This window comes from Monodelphis domestica, chromosome 8, assembly GCF_027887165.1.
Source record: "Monodelphis domestica isolate mMonDom1 chromosome 8, mMonDom1.pri, whole genome shotgun sequence".
Lineage (NCBI taxonomy): Eukaryota > Metazoa > Chordata > Mammalia > Didelphimorphia > Didelphidae > Monodelphis > Monodelphis domestica.
The window spans coordinates 26,531,788-26,544,304 of NC_077234.1; the positions used below are offsets into that span (position 1 = coordinate 26,531,788).

General features: G+C 36.3%; 1 protein-coding gene and 1 long non-coding RNA gene across 2 annotated transcripts in view; one reads left to right on the forward strand and one right to left on the reverse strand.

Annotated features, from left to right (window-relative positions):
- LOC103094496 (uncharacterized) overlaps positions 1 to 5,004 on the forward strand; it is a 39,779-nt gene extending 34,775 nt beyond the window's left edge. Inside the window, exons 3-4 of the long non-coding RNA XR_001624465.2 lie at positions 151 to 220; positions 4,791 to 5,004. This is a non-coding gene — a long non-coding RNA (uncharacterized LOC103094496). The remainder of the gene's footprint in view (positions 1 to 150; positions 221 to 4,790) is intronic.
- SI (sucrase-isomaltase) overlaps positions 1 to 11,291 on the reverse strand; it is a 101,808-nt gene extending 90,517 nt beyond the window's left edge. The window contains exons 1-6 of the mRNA XM_001368258.5: positions 11,177 to 11,291; positions 7,589 to 7,692; positions 4,514 to 4,631; positions 4,312 to 4,421; positions 2,656 to 2,807; positions 176 to 347 (exon numbers count right to left, since the gene is read on the reverse strand). Coding sequence (XP_001368295.3) covers positions 176 to 347; positions 2,656 to 2,807; positions 4,312 to 4,421; positions 4,514 to 4,631; positions 7,589 to 7,692; positions 11,177 to 11,291 — 771 coding nt within the window. The remainder of the gene's footprint in view (positions 1 to 175; positions 348 to 2,655; positions 2,808 to 4,311; positions 4,422 to 4,513; positions 4,632 to 7,588; positions 7,693 to 11,176) is intronic.
- Between the last annotated feature and the right edge of the window lie 1,226 nt (positions 11,292 to 12,517).

Genomic DNA, 12,517 nt, shown 5'->3' on the forward strand with positions numbered 1-12,517 from the left:
ATTTCATAGCAAACGTGCTCATTGTGTCTAAACGATGGTGCCAGAGAGTTTTGGCTATTAAGGAATTTCCTTGGGAATTTACAACAGCAGATAACACTGGGAAACTCACAGATCTCTCATCTTCTCTCACATTCTCTTGGCTAACTAAAGGAAGAAGAGGAAAAGGATTTCTTACGTCACCAGGCAGTTCATCCCGGGTAAAGATGGGCCAGTTTTTCCAGTACGTATCATGTCGGAACCTTTTGTGTATATGCTCCCCGATACCATAGAAATAGTTACTCGGCAGTTTGGTGGAGATTTGTAAGTACTGGTCTGAGTATACCAGAGGTCCAACGCTTGTATCAAACCTGAAAAATAACAGAATGTATACATCAGTTAAAGGTTTGAAAAGCACTTTATAATCATCATATTATTTAATCCTCACAACAACTCTTGGAGATAGATGTTATTGTTGTACCCATTTTATAGATGAGGGAACTAATGAGTGAGATATTAATTAAGGGATTTGAACAGGGTCTGGATTTGAATTCAGGTCTTCCTGACTCTAAACCACCCTGCCATTTGGCTTCAAGGCTACATTTGAGTGGGTAAGTAGTCATGAAGAAGTGACAGACAGAAACTGTTTAACAAAGCATTTAAAGAGCTGGTGTCAATATCTGGAAAATGTAGGTTCAAGTCTTGCATCTGATAAACTGACTTCATGAGCCTAGACCAGCCACTTTGCTTTTTACAAAATGACTCAGCACAGAAGAGCTCAATAATTGATTGTTACTCGTTCCTTCTGAGTCTATAAAAATGGAACAAAGAATGATCTTCACTGAGAAGAAATTTCCTCATTTGAGAGTTCCTGATATCACTGAAATCATGGGTTCAAACTCTCCCTAGTTAAAAATATTTACTGGAATTAACCAATTGTTCAAGTTGTTAACTGATAAAATATTTCTAATTACAGATGAAAATCTTTAGCTATTAATCACCCATTGGAATACATACATTTAAATCCAGTCATTTATTCATTCCATATACACTGACCAAACACCTCCTCTATGCATAACACTGTGAGATTTGGGGGTGAAGATAGTTTCTATAGTCTAGTACAGACTCAACATGCAGTTACAGATTGCTACTTGTGCATAGAGAATGACCTCTCTCTTCAATGAATCCTGTTCTGAACCACTCAGGTATCATTGTGGATAACTTGGCACTTTTTACTTTATCAGCCTTTCAATTAATGTTTCTAACAAAGGAATTTAGAATATTGAAAATTTACAGAAAGAAAGAGTAGGCTTTACTTTTAATTGAATTTAAATTAGTTAATATTTATACTGATTTTAAGCAACTACATGTGCATGATGGCTACAAGCTGAACTTGAAGTGAGAGACCTAAACAGAATTTTTTCTAATCCTGCTCTAGTTATTCACTGATTGTGTGATCATGAACCAGTTCCTGTTTTATATTGCAAATGCTGTTTACTCATCTGTAACATGGAGATAATAACAGCACCTAACCCGGTGTAATTGTAAGGATGATAAGATATCTATTTGTATATTTCTCCATCTATCTCTCCATCTACCTATCAACTGATCAATCTATCTATTGATCTATCTATCCATCTATCTATTGATCTATTGATCTATCCATCTATCTCTCTATCTTTCTATCTGTCTGTCTGTCTCTCTATTTATCTATCTATCTGTCTATCCAACTATTTATCAATCCATCCATCTATCAATCTATCATTTTTATCTCTTATAAAATCTCTTGATATTCACATATTATATATTGCTTATATGTATGTATGTGGGCATTATCCATATACAGAAGAATACATATGGTTATTTGTAAATTGATGTACAATGTTAGCTATTATTTTCAAGAACTACTTATTTTTGCTAACTTCTTGACAATAAAAAAGCAAATTAACAATAACTGACATTTACATCGTACTTTAACTTTTACAAAGTGATTTCCATAAATTATCTTATTTAAACTTTATAATACCTCTATGACTTAGGTGGCACAGGAAGTATTTCCCCATTGTACAAATAAGAAAACTATGACTAAACAGGGTTATAAGTTCTTACTATTCATGGTCATGCAGTTAATGTCAGAGATCAGACTTGACCTCATATTTCCCTGTCTCCCAAAGCCAGTATTTGATCTGCTATGATTCATCCATCAATAGAATGTAGAAAATTTTATAACTATAGGATCTGATATTATATATCGCCATTACATTCCATGACTTAATAACACAACATAAATATAATTAAGGACATAAACCTACATAAAAGTCCGCCATTTTTTAAAAAGAGAAAAAAGAGTAATAGGAGGATAATTAAATCAAGTTCTTCCTATTCCTAGTATCTGTATTAAGAGTTAGTGGAAGGGGTAACTAGAGGGCTCAATGGTTAGAGCATCAAGCCTGGAGATAGGAAGTTTGGGGTTCAAATGTGGCCTCAGACAATTCCTAGTTATGTGACCCTGGACCAGACACTGCGCCTACTGCCCAGCCCTTACCACTCTTCTGTCTTAGTATGATTCTAAGACAGATGATAAGAACTTAATAAAAACTTTAAAAATAAAAAAAGTAAAGAGTTAAGGAGGCCAGAATCTTGTAGGGAAGCAAACAAACATTAAAAGAAGTCACTTACAAAACTCGGTTGTTGCTTTTCCGAATCACTTTGATGGAAAAAGGACTATTAGAAACTTCTATGTTATATTTTGCATTGGATGCTTCTGATCCAGTAAATGCTTGTACATGCTGGTGAGGAACTTCATATCGCTTCTTGCTTGGGTCAGTAATCTGAAAAGGTTAAGGATTTTAAGAATAAACTGAGATTGTTTGATATGAAACCAATTGGGACTCTGCTAAAATGTTCTCTCTCTTTCTTGAGCTATGAGCTACAGCCTACTAGTATCCAATCAATAATGGCACATACATGGTATGTATCTAAGAGAATAAGATAGACACCACCTCCACGTTTAACTTCCTGAAGTGATTTGTGCATATATATTTAGGCAGATTCATTTATCTGAACCGAAGATTCCTCATCTCTAAATGATGCAGGTAGCAATAATATAATAGGACATAATAGGGTAGTTTTCAAGGTCGTGTGTGTAAACACAAAGCTCTGTAGTAAATTGTAGTCATGATTAGGAGGAGGAGCAGCAGCAGCTGTGGCAGCGACAGCAGGTCACACAACCAATATATTGTCATAGCCTGGACTTGAACGTCAGTGTTTTGAACTCTGAGTTCAATTCTCTTTCAACAGCTACTGTGCCTCTTGGCTTCTTTTATTATTTTAAACTTACTGGTTTCCCATTTAATTTTAACTATTATACTACCAATTCATTTATTACATGACAGCAAATTATATTAGATTTGAAATACTATTCTCTCATTAAGAAACACAATGTTATGACTGTATTGTTATAAACATTTTCCAAATGAGACACACATAGCTAAGAGGGCTGGGTCTTACTCATGCGCACACAGCTAGTAATTGTTAATAAATGACAGAGGTAGGGCAGTTAGGTAACTCAATGGACAGAGAGCTAGGCCTGAAGATGACAAGTCCTGAGTTCAAATCTAATCTCAGATACTTCCTAACTGTGTGAGCCTGGGCAAGGCACTTAACCACAATTGGTCAGTTTTTATGATTCTTCTGCCTTGGAACTGATGCTTAATATAAATTCTAACATGGAAGGTAAGGGTTTTAAAAACAAATAATAAGAGGCAAGACTCAAACCCATGTCTTGCCAGCTCTAAGTTCAGCAAACTCTTCCTTACTCCAAAGAAAAGTTGCATTTCACAAGTGAAAGAATGCTCAAATGTTAATTGTAATATATCATTTTGACAGAATTTTTTACCATTTAAATGTTTAAAAAGATTTCCCCATTAAAATGATATACAAATAATGTTATATAGATTTCATTTCCTTTTAAGAATTACAATTAAAAACTCTGACTTTTCAACTACTCTGTTTTGGTGATAGTCAATAACCTCTTATTAAACTTGCAACTGACTTTTTTAGCATTCATGGATTACTCAAAGATGACAAAATGATCTTGCTATCTAACAAGCAACAAATTTTATTAATTAAGCAAGTGTCATGATCCTGGTACAATCCTGGAAACTTGGGAAGTAAAAGCAGCATAAAAAATATCTCCCCTTTCAAAGATATTTTATTCTACTAGAAATTACTTGAATTTCCGCACTTTCAAAAGGAAAAGCAATTCTTTGTTGAGTATCATTTATCTTATTATTTTCCTTATAAAATCTAATTTCAAGACTTTGAAAACCAAACCTTGAACCGAAGTCGACTGGCTGTCTGACTTTCCGTGGTGAGCAAGACATTGTCAATGTCATTTCCAAATATAGTAGGTGAAGATATCCTGCTTAATCTAACTTGCATTCCTTAAGAAAGGCAGAGGAAAGCAAAGTGAGTTTCTATGTTAAATTACCCATTTCATGAATACATTGAAGCTTGGAGAATAAATTAATCTTACCAGCACTAGTTTTTTCTGTACTGTCAACTTTGTAGCCATGATTGTCCCCATAGATGCACCAAGGGTAGGTAGTGGTATTCAATGGACTCCAGCAGCAGCCACGCTGAGCACATATTTTCTGTTCAAGGTCAAACAAACACCATTTGTGAGGGTTGGTTATTTCCATTTCTAATTTTAATGTCCAACTCCTTCCCAAAGAGTATTCATTCCCATGTCCTCTTCTCCCCCTAAATAACCTTGTACATTAATTCATCTCATCAATTGTTTTCTGATGCAGGTAAATACTGGGATTCCTGAGTCAGTTTCTTATTATACAACAATATCCATTGAGAGATTCTCATGCAAGGAATTACAAGGATTTGGAAATGATGCTTCCTTCCCTCTGGATGCTTTGAATTTCATCCACTTTCAATTTTCATATGATTATATGTTGCCAAAGTTACGATATGTGACACTCCTGATGAATAAATTAAAATATTAAATGATACAGATTATGTGTCTGGTGAGATTGAATATGTTTTTAATGTTGAATTTAGAATAGAATTCTATAAATCTATAATGTCTTTTATTTACCCATTCGGTGTGGGAGTGGGAGAGTGGAACAGTTGTAAATAGCAATATTATAGAATAACAGCACTGATGTGGGGAAAGTCTCTTACAAGGTAATTACCTTTTTCTCACTTAGGGTATATTGTTATATGACTTCCTTTCTGAATATGATTAGCTTTCAAGTAGAGTTGCATGACTTTAATTACTTAGCTGAGAAGACGAGTTACAAAATTGCCTTCTTCCTTTCTCCCTCCTTTAATTTTTAAATGTAAAGATCAAAATTGTATTTAACTGTATAAGCCTTTCTAAACCTCCACAAATTATTTTGCAGGTCATGGATCAGTTTCAAGGGGGAAAGCTCATGCCTCCACAATTTATCTTTTGATATATTTTGAACTATTAGCTCAAAAGCTATTAGAGGGCTCTTTACCTGTGTCACAAGCACCTGACCTTCAATTTAAATTCTACTATCTTATCAGTGAAAATCCCTTATTTATACGGGGGGATTGCTTTTATCTAGCAAGAGTGGTGAGCTATGGAATGATGCAATTACAAAGAAATGAAGCTGATGCTCTTTAATGATATGGAGAAATACATAGCAGGTATATCAAAGGGAAATTACAAGAAAGAAAATCAATAAATTTGAAGGTTCCCTAACATCATTTGCAATGATGGGGAAAAGATTAAAGTGATCACCTATTGAGATTTCTAAGTCGCTTAGTGGTGACAATAAGAAACAGAATGGATGTATGGAAATCTTGCTTGGTTTAAGAGAAATTCCCACTGCCTATAACCAACCCCTACTTTTCACATATGCTTTTTTTTAATATTAGAGGTCAATGATATTTCTTGAATGAACAAAACACGTCCATCTTTTGAAGGGGAGCTCTTTCAAGAGTCTGGTATGAAAAATATTTAAAAAATTATTTCAAAAGGGACATTAAGGGTATTTCCATGTATACCAGGTTGAATGACAAAAGCAATGATGTCCATCCTGATTAGAAAAATGCAAATAAAAACAACTGAGACACCACCTTACACCTAGCAGACTGGCCAGTATGAAGGTAAAGGAAAATAATAAATGTTGGAGGGGTTGTGGAAAAATTGGGACACTAATACGCTACTGGTGGAGTTGTGAATTGATCCAAACATTTTGAAGGGCAATTTGTAATTATTTCCCAAGGGCTTTAAAACTGCCTCCCCTTTGATCCAGCCATAGCACTGCTGGGTTTGTACCCCAAAGAGATAATAAGGAAAAAGACTTGTACAAGAATATTTATAGCCGTACTCTTTGTATTGGCAAAAAAAATGGAAAATGGGGGGTGTCCCTTGATTGGGGAATGCCTGAACAAACTGTGGTATCTTATGATGATGAAATACTATTGTGCTGAAAGCTATGATGAACTGGAGAAATTCCATGTGAACTGGAACAACCTCCAGGAACTAACGCAGAGTGAAAGGAGCAGAACCAGGAGAGCATTATACACAGGGAATGATACACTGTGGCATAATCGAATGTAACTGACTTTACTGCTAGTACAAATGCAATGACCCAGGACAATCCTGAGGAACTTTGAAAGAATGTATCCATATCCAGAAAAAGAACTGTGGGAGCAGAAACTCAGAAGAAAAACATATGCTCAATCATGTGGCTCGATGGGAATATGATTGGGGGATTTTGACTTTAAATGATCAATCTACTGCAAATATGAATAACATGGAAATAGGTTTTGAACAACATCTATAACCCAGTGGAACTGCTTGTCAGCTCCCGGAGTGGGAAGGGTAAAGGTGGGGGTAGTCATGAATCATGTAACCATGGAAAAATATTCTAAATAGATTATAAGAAAGACATTTTTTAAAAAGGAAGAAACAATGATGGCTAAGTGTTATCTTTATCAAAGATTCAGTACTGGAAAAATGCCCTGGAATGAAGGTAGTTCAATCCCTTCATTTTATAAATGGGAAAAATGAGGCTCAACAAGTGAAGTGACTTGCCCAAAGTTACAGAGTGAGCAGAAGAGTCAATATTTGAACTCAAGTCTTCTGATGTTTAATTCAATAGTCTTTCCACTATCCTCCAAGGGAAAAAAAATGTCATAATGAAAACTCATTTTACTTCATGCATGGACTTTATTCTTCCATCTAAGGGAAAAAGTCTATCTGAAATTAAAAAGATAACAGGCCATCATGGCTAGTCAAAACATGAGCTTCTTACTACCAGTCTCATATTATTGATAGAATGATAATTTTTTAAAGTCTCAGCAATGTGTCAAATACAGTCTAATTTATATTCGATAACATGAAAGGTGGAATTGGGCACATTTTTATATCCATCTATCAATTTTCATTCATTAATTCAATTGATGAGTATAAAGTACTTATACTAGGCAAAGCACTATGCTAGGACTTAGGGTGTATAGAGATAATATATTGCAATAAGAAGTATATAGCCTCAGAAGAATATAATTATAACATGCTAGAACAAAGAAATGAGATTGAAAAGGTGAAAATATTTTTTCAAACCTCTGTTGCAAATTGATCTGGGATGCAGTTTATTCTTCTATCTGGATTGATATTCACATCACTTGGACACTTTCCTGGAGTGGGTTCATCTCCTGAAACAAGTTCTACAATAAAGCAGATGACATGTTATTCTCATATTTCATATATCATGCTGATGTCTGTTTTCAAGTTATCTAATATTAGGTTTATGAATACAAATAATGATTTAGATGATAAAATACAAATTAAGACTTTCACTACAGCTGAGACTGGTTTTATTAAGAGGAAGTAACACAAAATAGTGGATCTCTCTATCACACTTTGAGGTTCACTATGTATGATCTCCTTTGGGTCTAATGACAGTTATTTGAGGATAGGCAGCTACATAGACAGGGTGTCCCCAAAGGCTTGATGCAGTTTTAAGCTTTTAAAGCTTTTGAAGCTTAATACTGTACTCAACCTTTGGGGACATTCTGTATTATAACCTCATTTTCCATATGACAATAGTGGAGCTCAGACAGTTAGTGATTTTCCTGAAGTCGCTCAGCTAGAAAGTACCAGATATTAGAATTGAGTCTCATTATTTTATTCCCCAAGTCCAGGTCTTTGCCCAATAAGACTCTCATGACACATGATTGCCCTCAACAGCTTAGTCAGGATGTCTTCTCCTCTAGTCCCTCACATGGTCTTGAGGTGAAAAACAATATGGAGATAGAAATGTTCTTGCTCATAGTCCTCATCAATCCTGACCATATCTTATCACGGCTTTCAGTGTGGGAAAAGGGAGAAGGAAAAACATAAGGAAAGGAAAAAATGATAGGAGAAAAAAGTGACAATTCTGTTGCACTTAGTAAATGGCATTGTATGAGGTACTTTTGTAATATTGCATTATTTGATCTTCACAACTCTTACAGGTAGGTGCTATTACTCTCATCATTTACAAGTAAGGAAAAAGAGACAGTTCAAGTGACTGGCAAAGGATCACACAGCAGGTAAGTTTAAAGTAACATATATTAGTCTAGGAATAACTTATAAATATGCGAGAGAGCACTATTACTATACAGTCTCCATATAATATCCAGCTCTACAGTTCTACACGTAGATGAATATGGAAACTGGTTCAATGGGCAGATCCAAAGAGGATTAATTATTATCATGACTTAGAATAGAAGGAAATATCTCTCCTAGAATATCTCAATGATCTCTGCTTGGTCCTCTGCTGCTACTAAAAAAAATTTGATTAATGATTTACGTAACAGGGTAAATGAAGGGACTATTGAACTAGGAGATGATGTAAAACATGGATAATAATAACATCTGCCTTCCAAGGTGATTATGAGGATTAGATGAGGTAAAATGAAAGCACTTTGTAAACCTTAAAGAACCAGATGAATGCTGATTGTTATAAATGTACTAAGCTACTTGGAAGATAGGCTAGGCTTGTTCTGTTTGTTCTGAGAGGATGTAACTAGGACCAGGGGGTAGAAGTTGTATTAAGTTTCATGGAGGGAAGAATTAACCAATAATTGTCAAACAGAATGGACTGCTTGCCTCCTGAAGTAGTGGGCTCCCCCTTATTGGAGGCCTTTGAGCCAAGGCACAATGAAAAATTACTTCTTTATGAGGGTACTGAAGAGGGCCTTCTTATTCAAATAGGGCTTTGACTTGATGGACTCTGATGTTGAGAGCCCCTTTTCATGACTAAAGGTCATGGAAACATTTCTTCACAGGAGACCCAGGATGATTCTAAAAGTCCCTATGCCATTAAAGAAGTTCATACATTTTGTGATGTTCTCTTTATAACCTTTCTGCCATAGTATTATATTTTTCTTTGATGAGTGGAAGGAGAAGAAGTCAAAGGAAATGGAAACAAGGGAACATTTGTATTTCCTTTTTAGCCCAAGAGAGATCCTTCTAACATTGTTAGCAAAGCAAAGTATTAGTAGGCTCACTTCCAAAGGGATGAGTTCCAAACGACAATGACAGATGGAAGTATTCTCCCCTCTGTCTACATCCCTTTTGGAGATGGTATTCCGGTTATTCACAAAGGTGAAAATAAACTGCCTTCTTCCTCAGGGCCAAGCTATGTTTCTATGAGTTGGGCAAGACAACTTTTATGAACTAAAGAACTTTAGCCCACATCCAATGGCTTCTCACAACCTTTTTGGTAAAATTTCTACTGATTCCATTCTACTTAACCCCAGTGGACTGGGGTGGAGAGTAGGAGGAGAAGTCTCTAGTGTCTTCCCCTCCCATTGATATTGCTCAAAATCTCAAGCCGCCCACCTCCTGTGGGATAACCCTGTTGCTCAGACAATAGCAAAAATAGGTCCCAGAAGAGACTCAATGGTCAATTTATCTGCCTAATTTACAGCTGAAGAAAATGATGGAAGTTTAATGACTTGTTCAAGGTCAGAGGAGGAATCAAATCAGGTCCTCAGGCTCTAAAGCCAGCAGACTTTCTAGAGATGATAATATAGGGATTGTCGTCTTTGAATGGCATCTGAAAACCTCCTCCCTTTGACTCTCTGAGTTAGAGGTGCCCTTCTATGTATATCCTCACATTGAATACTATAGAAAAAGAATAGGTTTTGTCAGGAAGCTCATATCTTTATCCCTTCATGCTTTGTCACCTATAAATACCTCTGTCTACTCGTGTGTATATCAAATAAATTTACATTGAACTAAGGAGATAGTCTGTGTGTATTTGTGTACACTCTTAGTCTGACCTAAAAGTCTTTGTGTGTCTTGGTAATTTCAAAGGTATCCCTATTCAAAGTATGAACTGGAAAGCAGCTGGGTGACTCAGGGTATGGAGAGCTAGACCTAGAGACAGGAGGTTATGGGTTCAAATTTGACTTCAGACAGCTCCCAGCTGTGTGACATGCAAGTCACTCCCATTGCCTAGCCCTTACTACTCTTCTGCCTTGGAGCCAATATACAGTATTGATTCTAAGACAGAAGGTGAGGGATTAAAAAACAAAAACCAAGTCTGAACTGTAAGTTTCAGCATCTTAGTACCCCCATTCTGGGTCCTTCTGATGTTAGTGTGAATGTCTTTGTGCACTAAAATCTCAGTTCAAGTGCAAGTGTGTGGGTGAGGGTGTACATGCTGGACTACACTTACCTAGACTTGAGATGTCCTCATGTGGATGTCTCTGGGGGCTTTTTACACTTTTCCCTTGGACTCCAGGGACAGGTCAAGAGTCTTGGCCATTGTACATCATGGGAGCACAAGGCCAGATGAGTAACACTTGCTTGAAATTATTATACCTGGGGGTGTGTATTGAAATTGGTCTACAAGGGTGAACACTAGCCTTTCTCTAGAATTTCCACATCGCTACCTTAGATTTCAGGTATTACTCTGTGTGTGTGTGTGTGTGTGTGTGTGTGCTTTTCACACAGATTACAAGTGTTCATGCGTATCTATCTGTATAATCCCGCCTCCCACTTAAGTGTTAGTGTATGCATCTGTTTGTATGTTCATGACCAAGGACTGTAGATGTTCCAAATGGTACCTTTGGGGACAGTATGTGTGTGTGTGTGTGTGTGTGTGTGTACACACATCCAAGTCAGAGAGCTCCTCTGTTTCAGGGTCTTTGTCCTTACCTCTGACCGCTGGTGTTTTCGTTGCTAATACCACAACGAGAGCCACCGCTATTATAGATACGATTGTGAAAAGAACGATCAGGGAGATTTCTAATCCGCTGAATTTCCTGGCCATCTGAAAGAAAAGGAAAGAGGAGTTTTGTATGTTGTTTCTCACAACAAAAATGAAGTTGTCTAGACAGTCTCTTTTCTACACTTGTCTCCCTACACCAACCCTGCCATGTGACGTGCATGCATACCCGTGTGTATATATCAAATAGACATTGATTGGAACGCAATTGATTATCATTCTCATTATATACTGACTTAAGGAGGAGATTTTTGATTGGTGCTGCTTTAAGTACACTACATTGTGAATCACAAAGAGATCCCTTTTATACAAACAATACAGTAATAATGATGATGATTCTAGCTAAGATGCAGGAGCAATTTTAATGATTCCTATAGGATCTCATTTTGTCAATTCAGTCTACTATTTGCTATGTATACTGGTGGATGAGGAGAATAAAAAGAAAAATTAGATATAATTCCTAGTCTCAGGAGTGTCTGACCTCATTGAGAGAAATAGCTTTTTTTGCATGTGGCTGTGAGTGTAGACACACACACACACACACACACACACACACACACACACACACACACCATGAAACAATATGAGAACACATTAAGAAGAAATAGAAATCACTTCTGGCTGGCAAAATCACGTAAGTCTTCATGTAAGAGACAATATTTGAGTTGGACCTCTAAGGAGGAATAGAATATCGAGTCTTTTCTGACCAGTGAAGGACACGTGGAGAAAAGGGAAAACCAGAATATGAATAGATAGCAATTTAATAAAAGCAAATCTATACAAGAAGATGTCCATGGATGTATAGTCCTAGGCTTTGAATATATGAAGTTCAGATGAGTATTAAATACACACATTTCTGTAGTACTTTAAAATTAACAAAACACTTTATTGGTATAACATCCCTTTGATGGAGTTAATATGAGTAATATTATTTCCTTTTTTTACAGATAAAGAAATGGAGGATCTAAACTTATGGTGGCTTCTCCATGGACATATAAACATACCCAGGTTGCCTGAATTGAGATCTCTCATTCTTTCCTCTTCTATCCACATCTGGGACAGAAAACACATTGGTATCTTATCCTTATCTTAGAAATAGTGCCACCAACAAACTTATTTTTAAGAAAGGAATAATTAATGCACTCTGGGCCTGACTGTCCTGATTGGTAGTAGAAGGAATGTATGCAAAATCATCTAATCTCTAATGTATAGGGAGCAGCTACGTGGCTCAGTAGATTGAGAGCCAGACCCCAGAGATGGGAGATCATGGA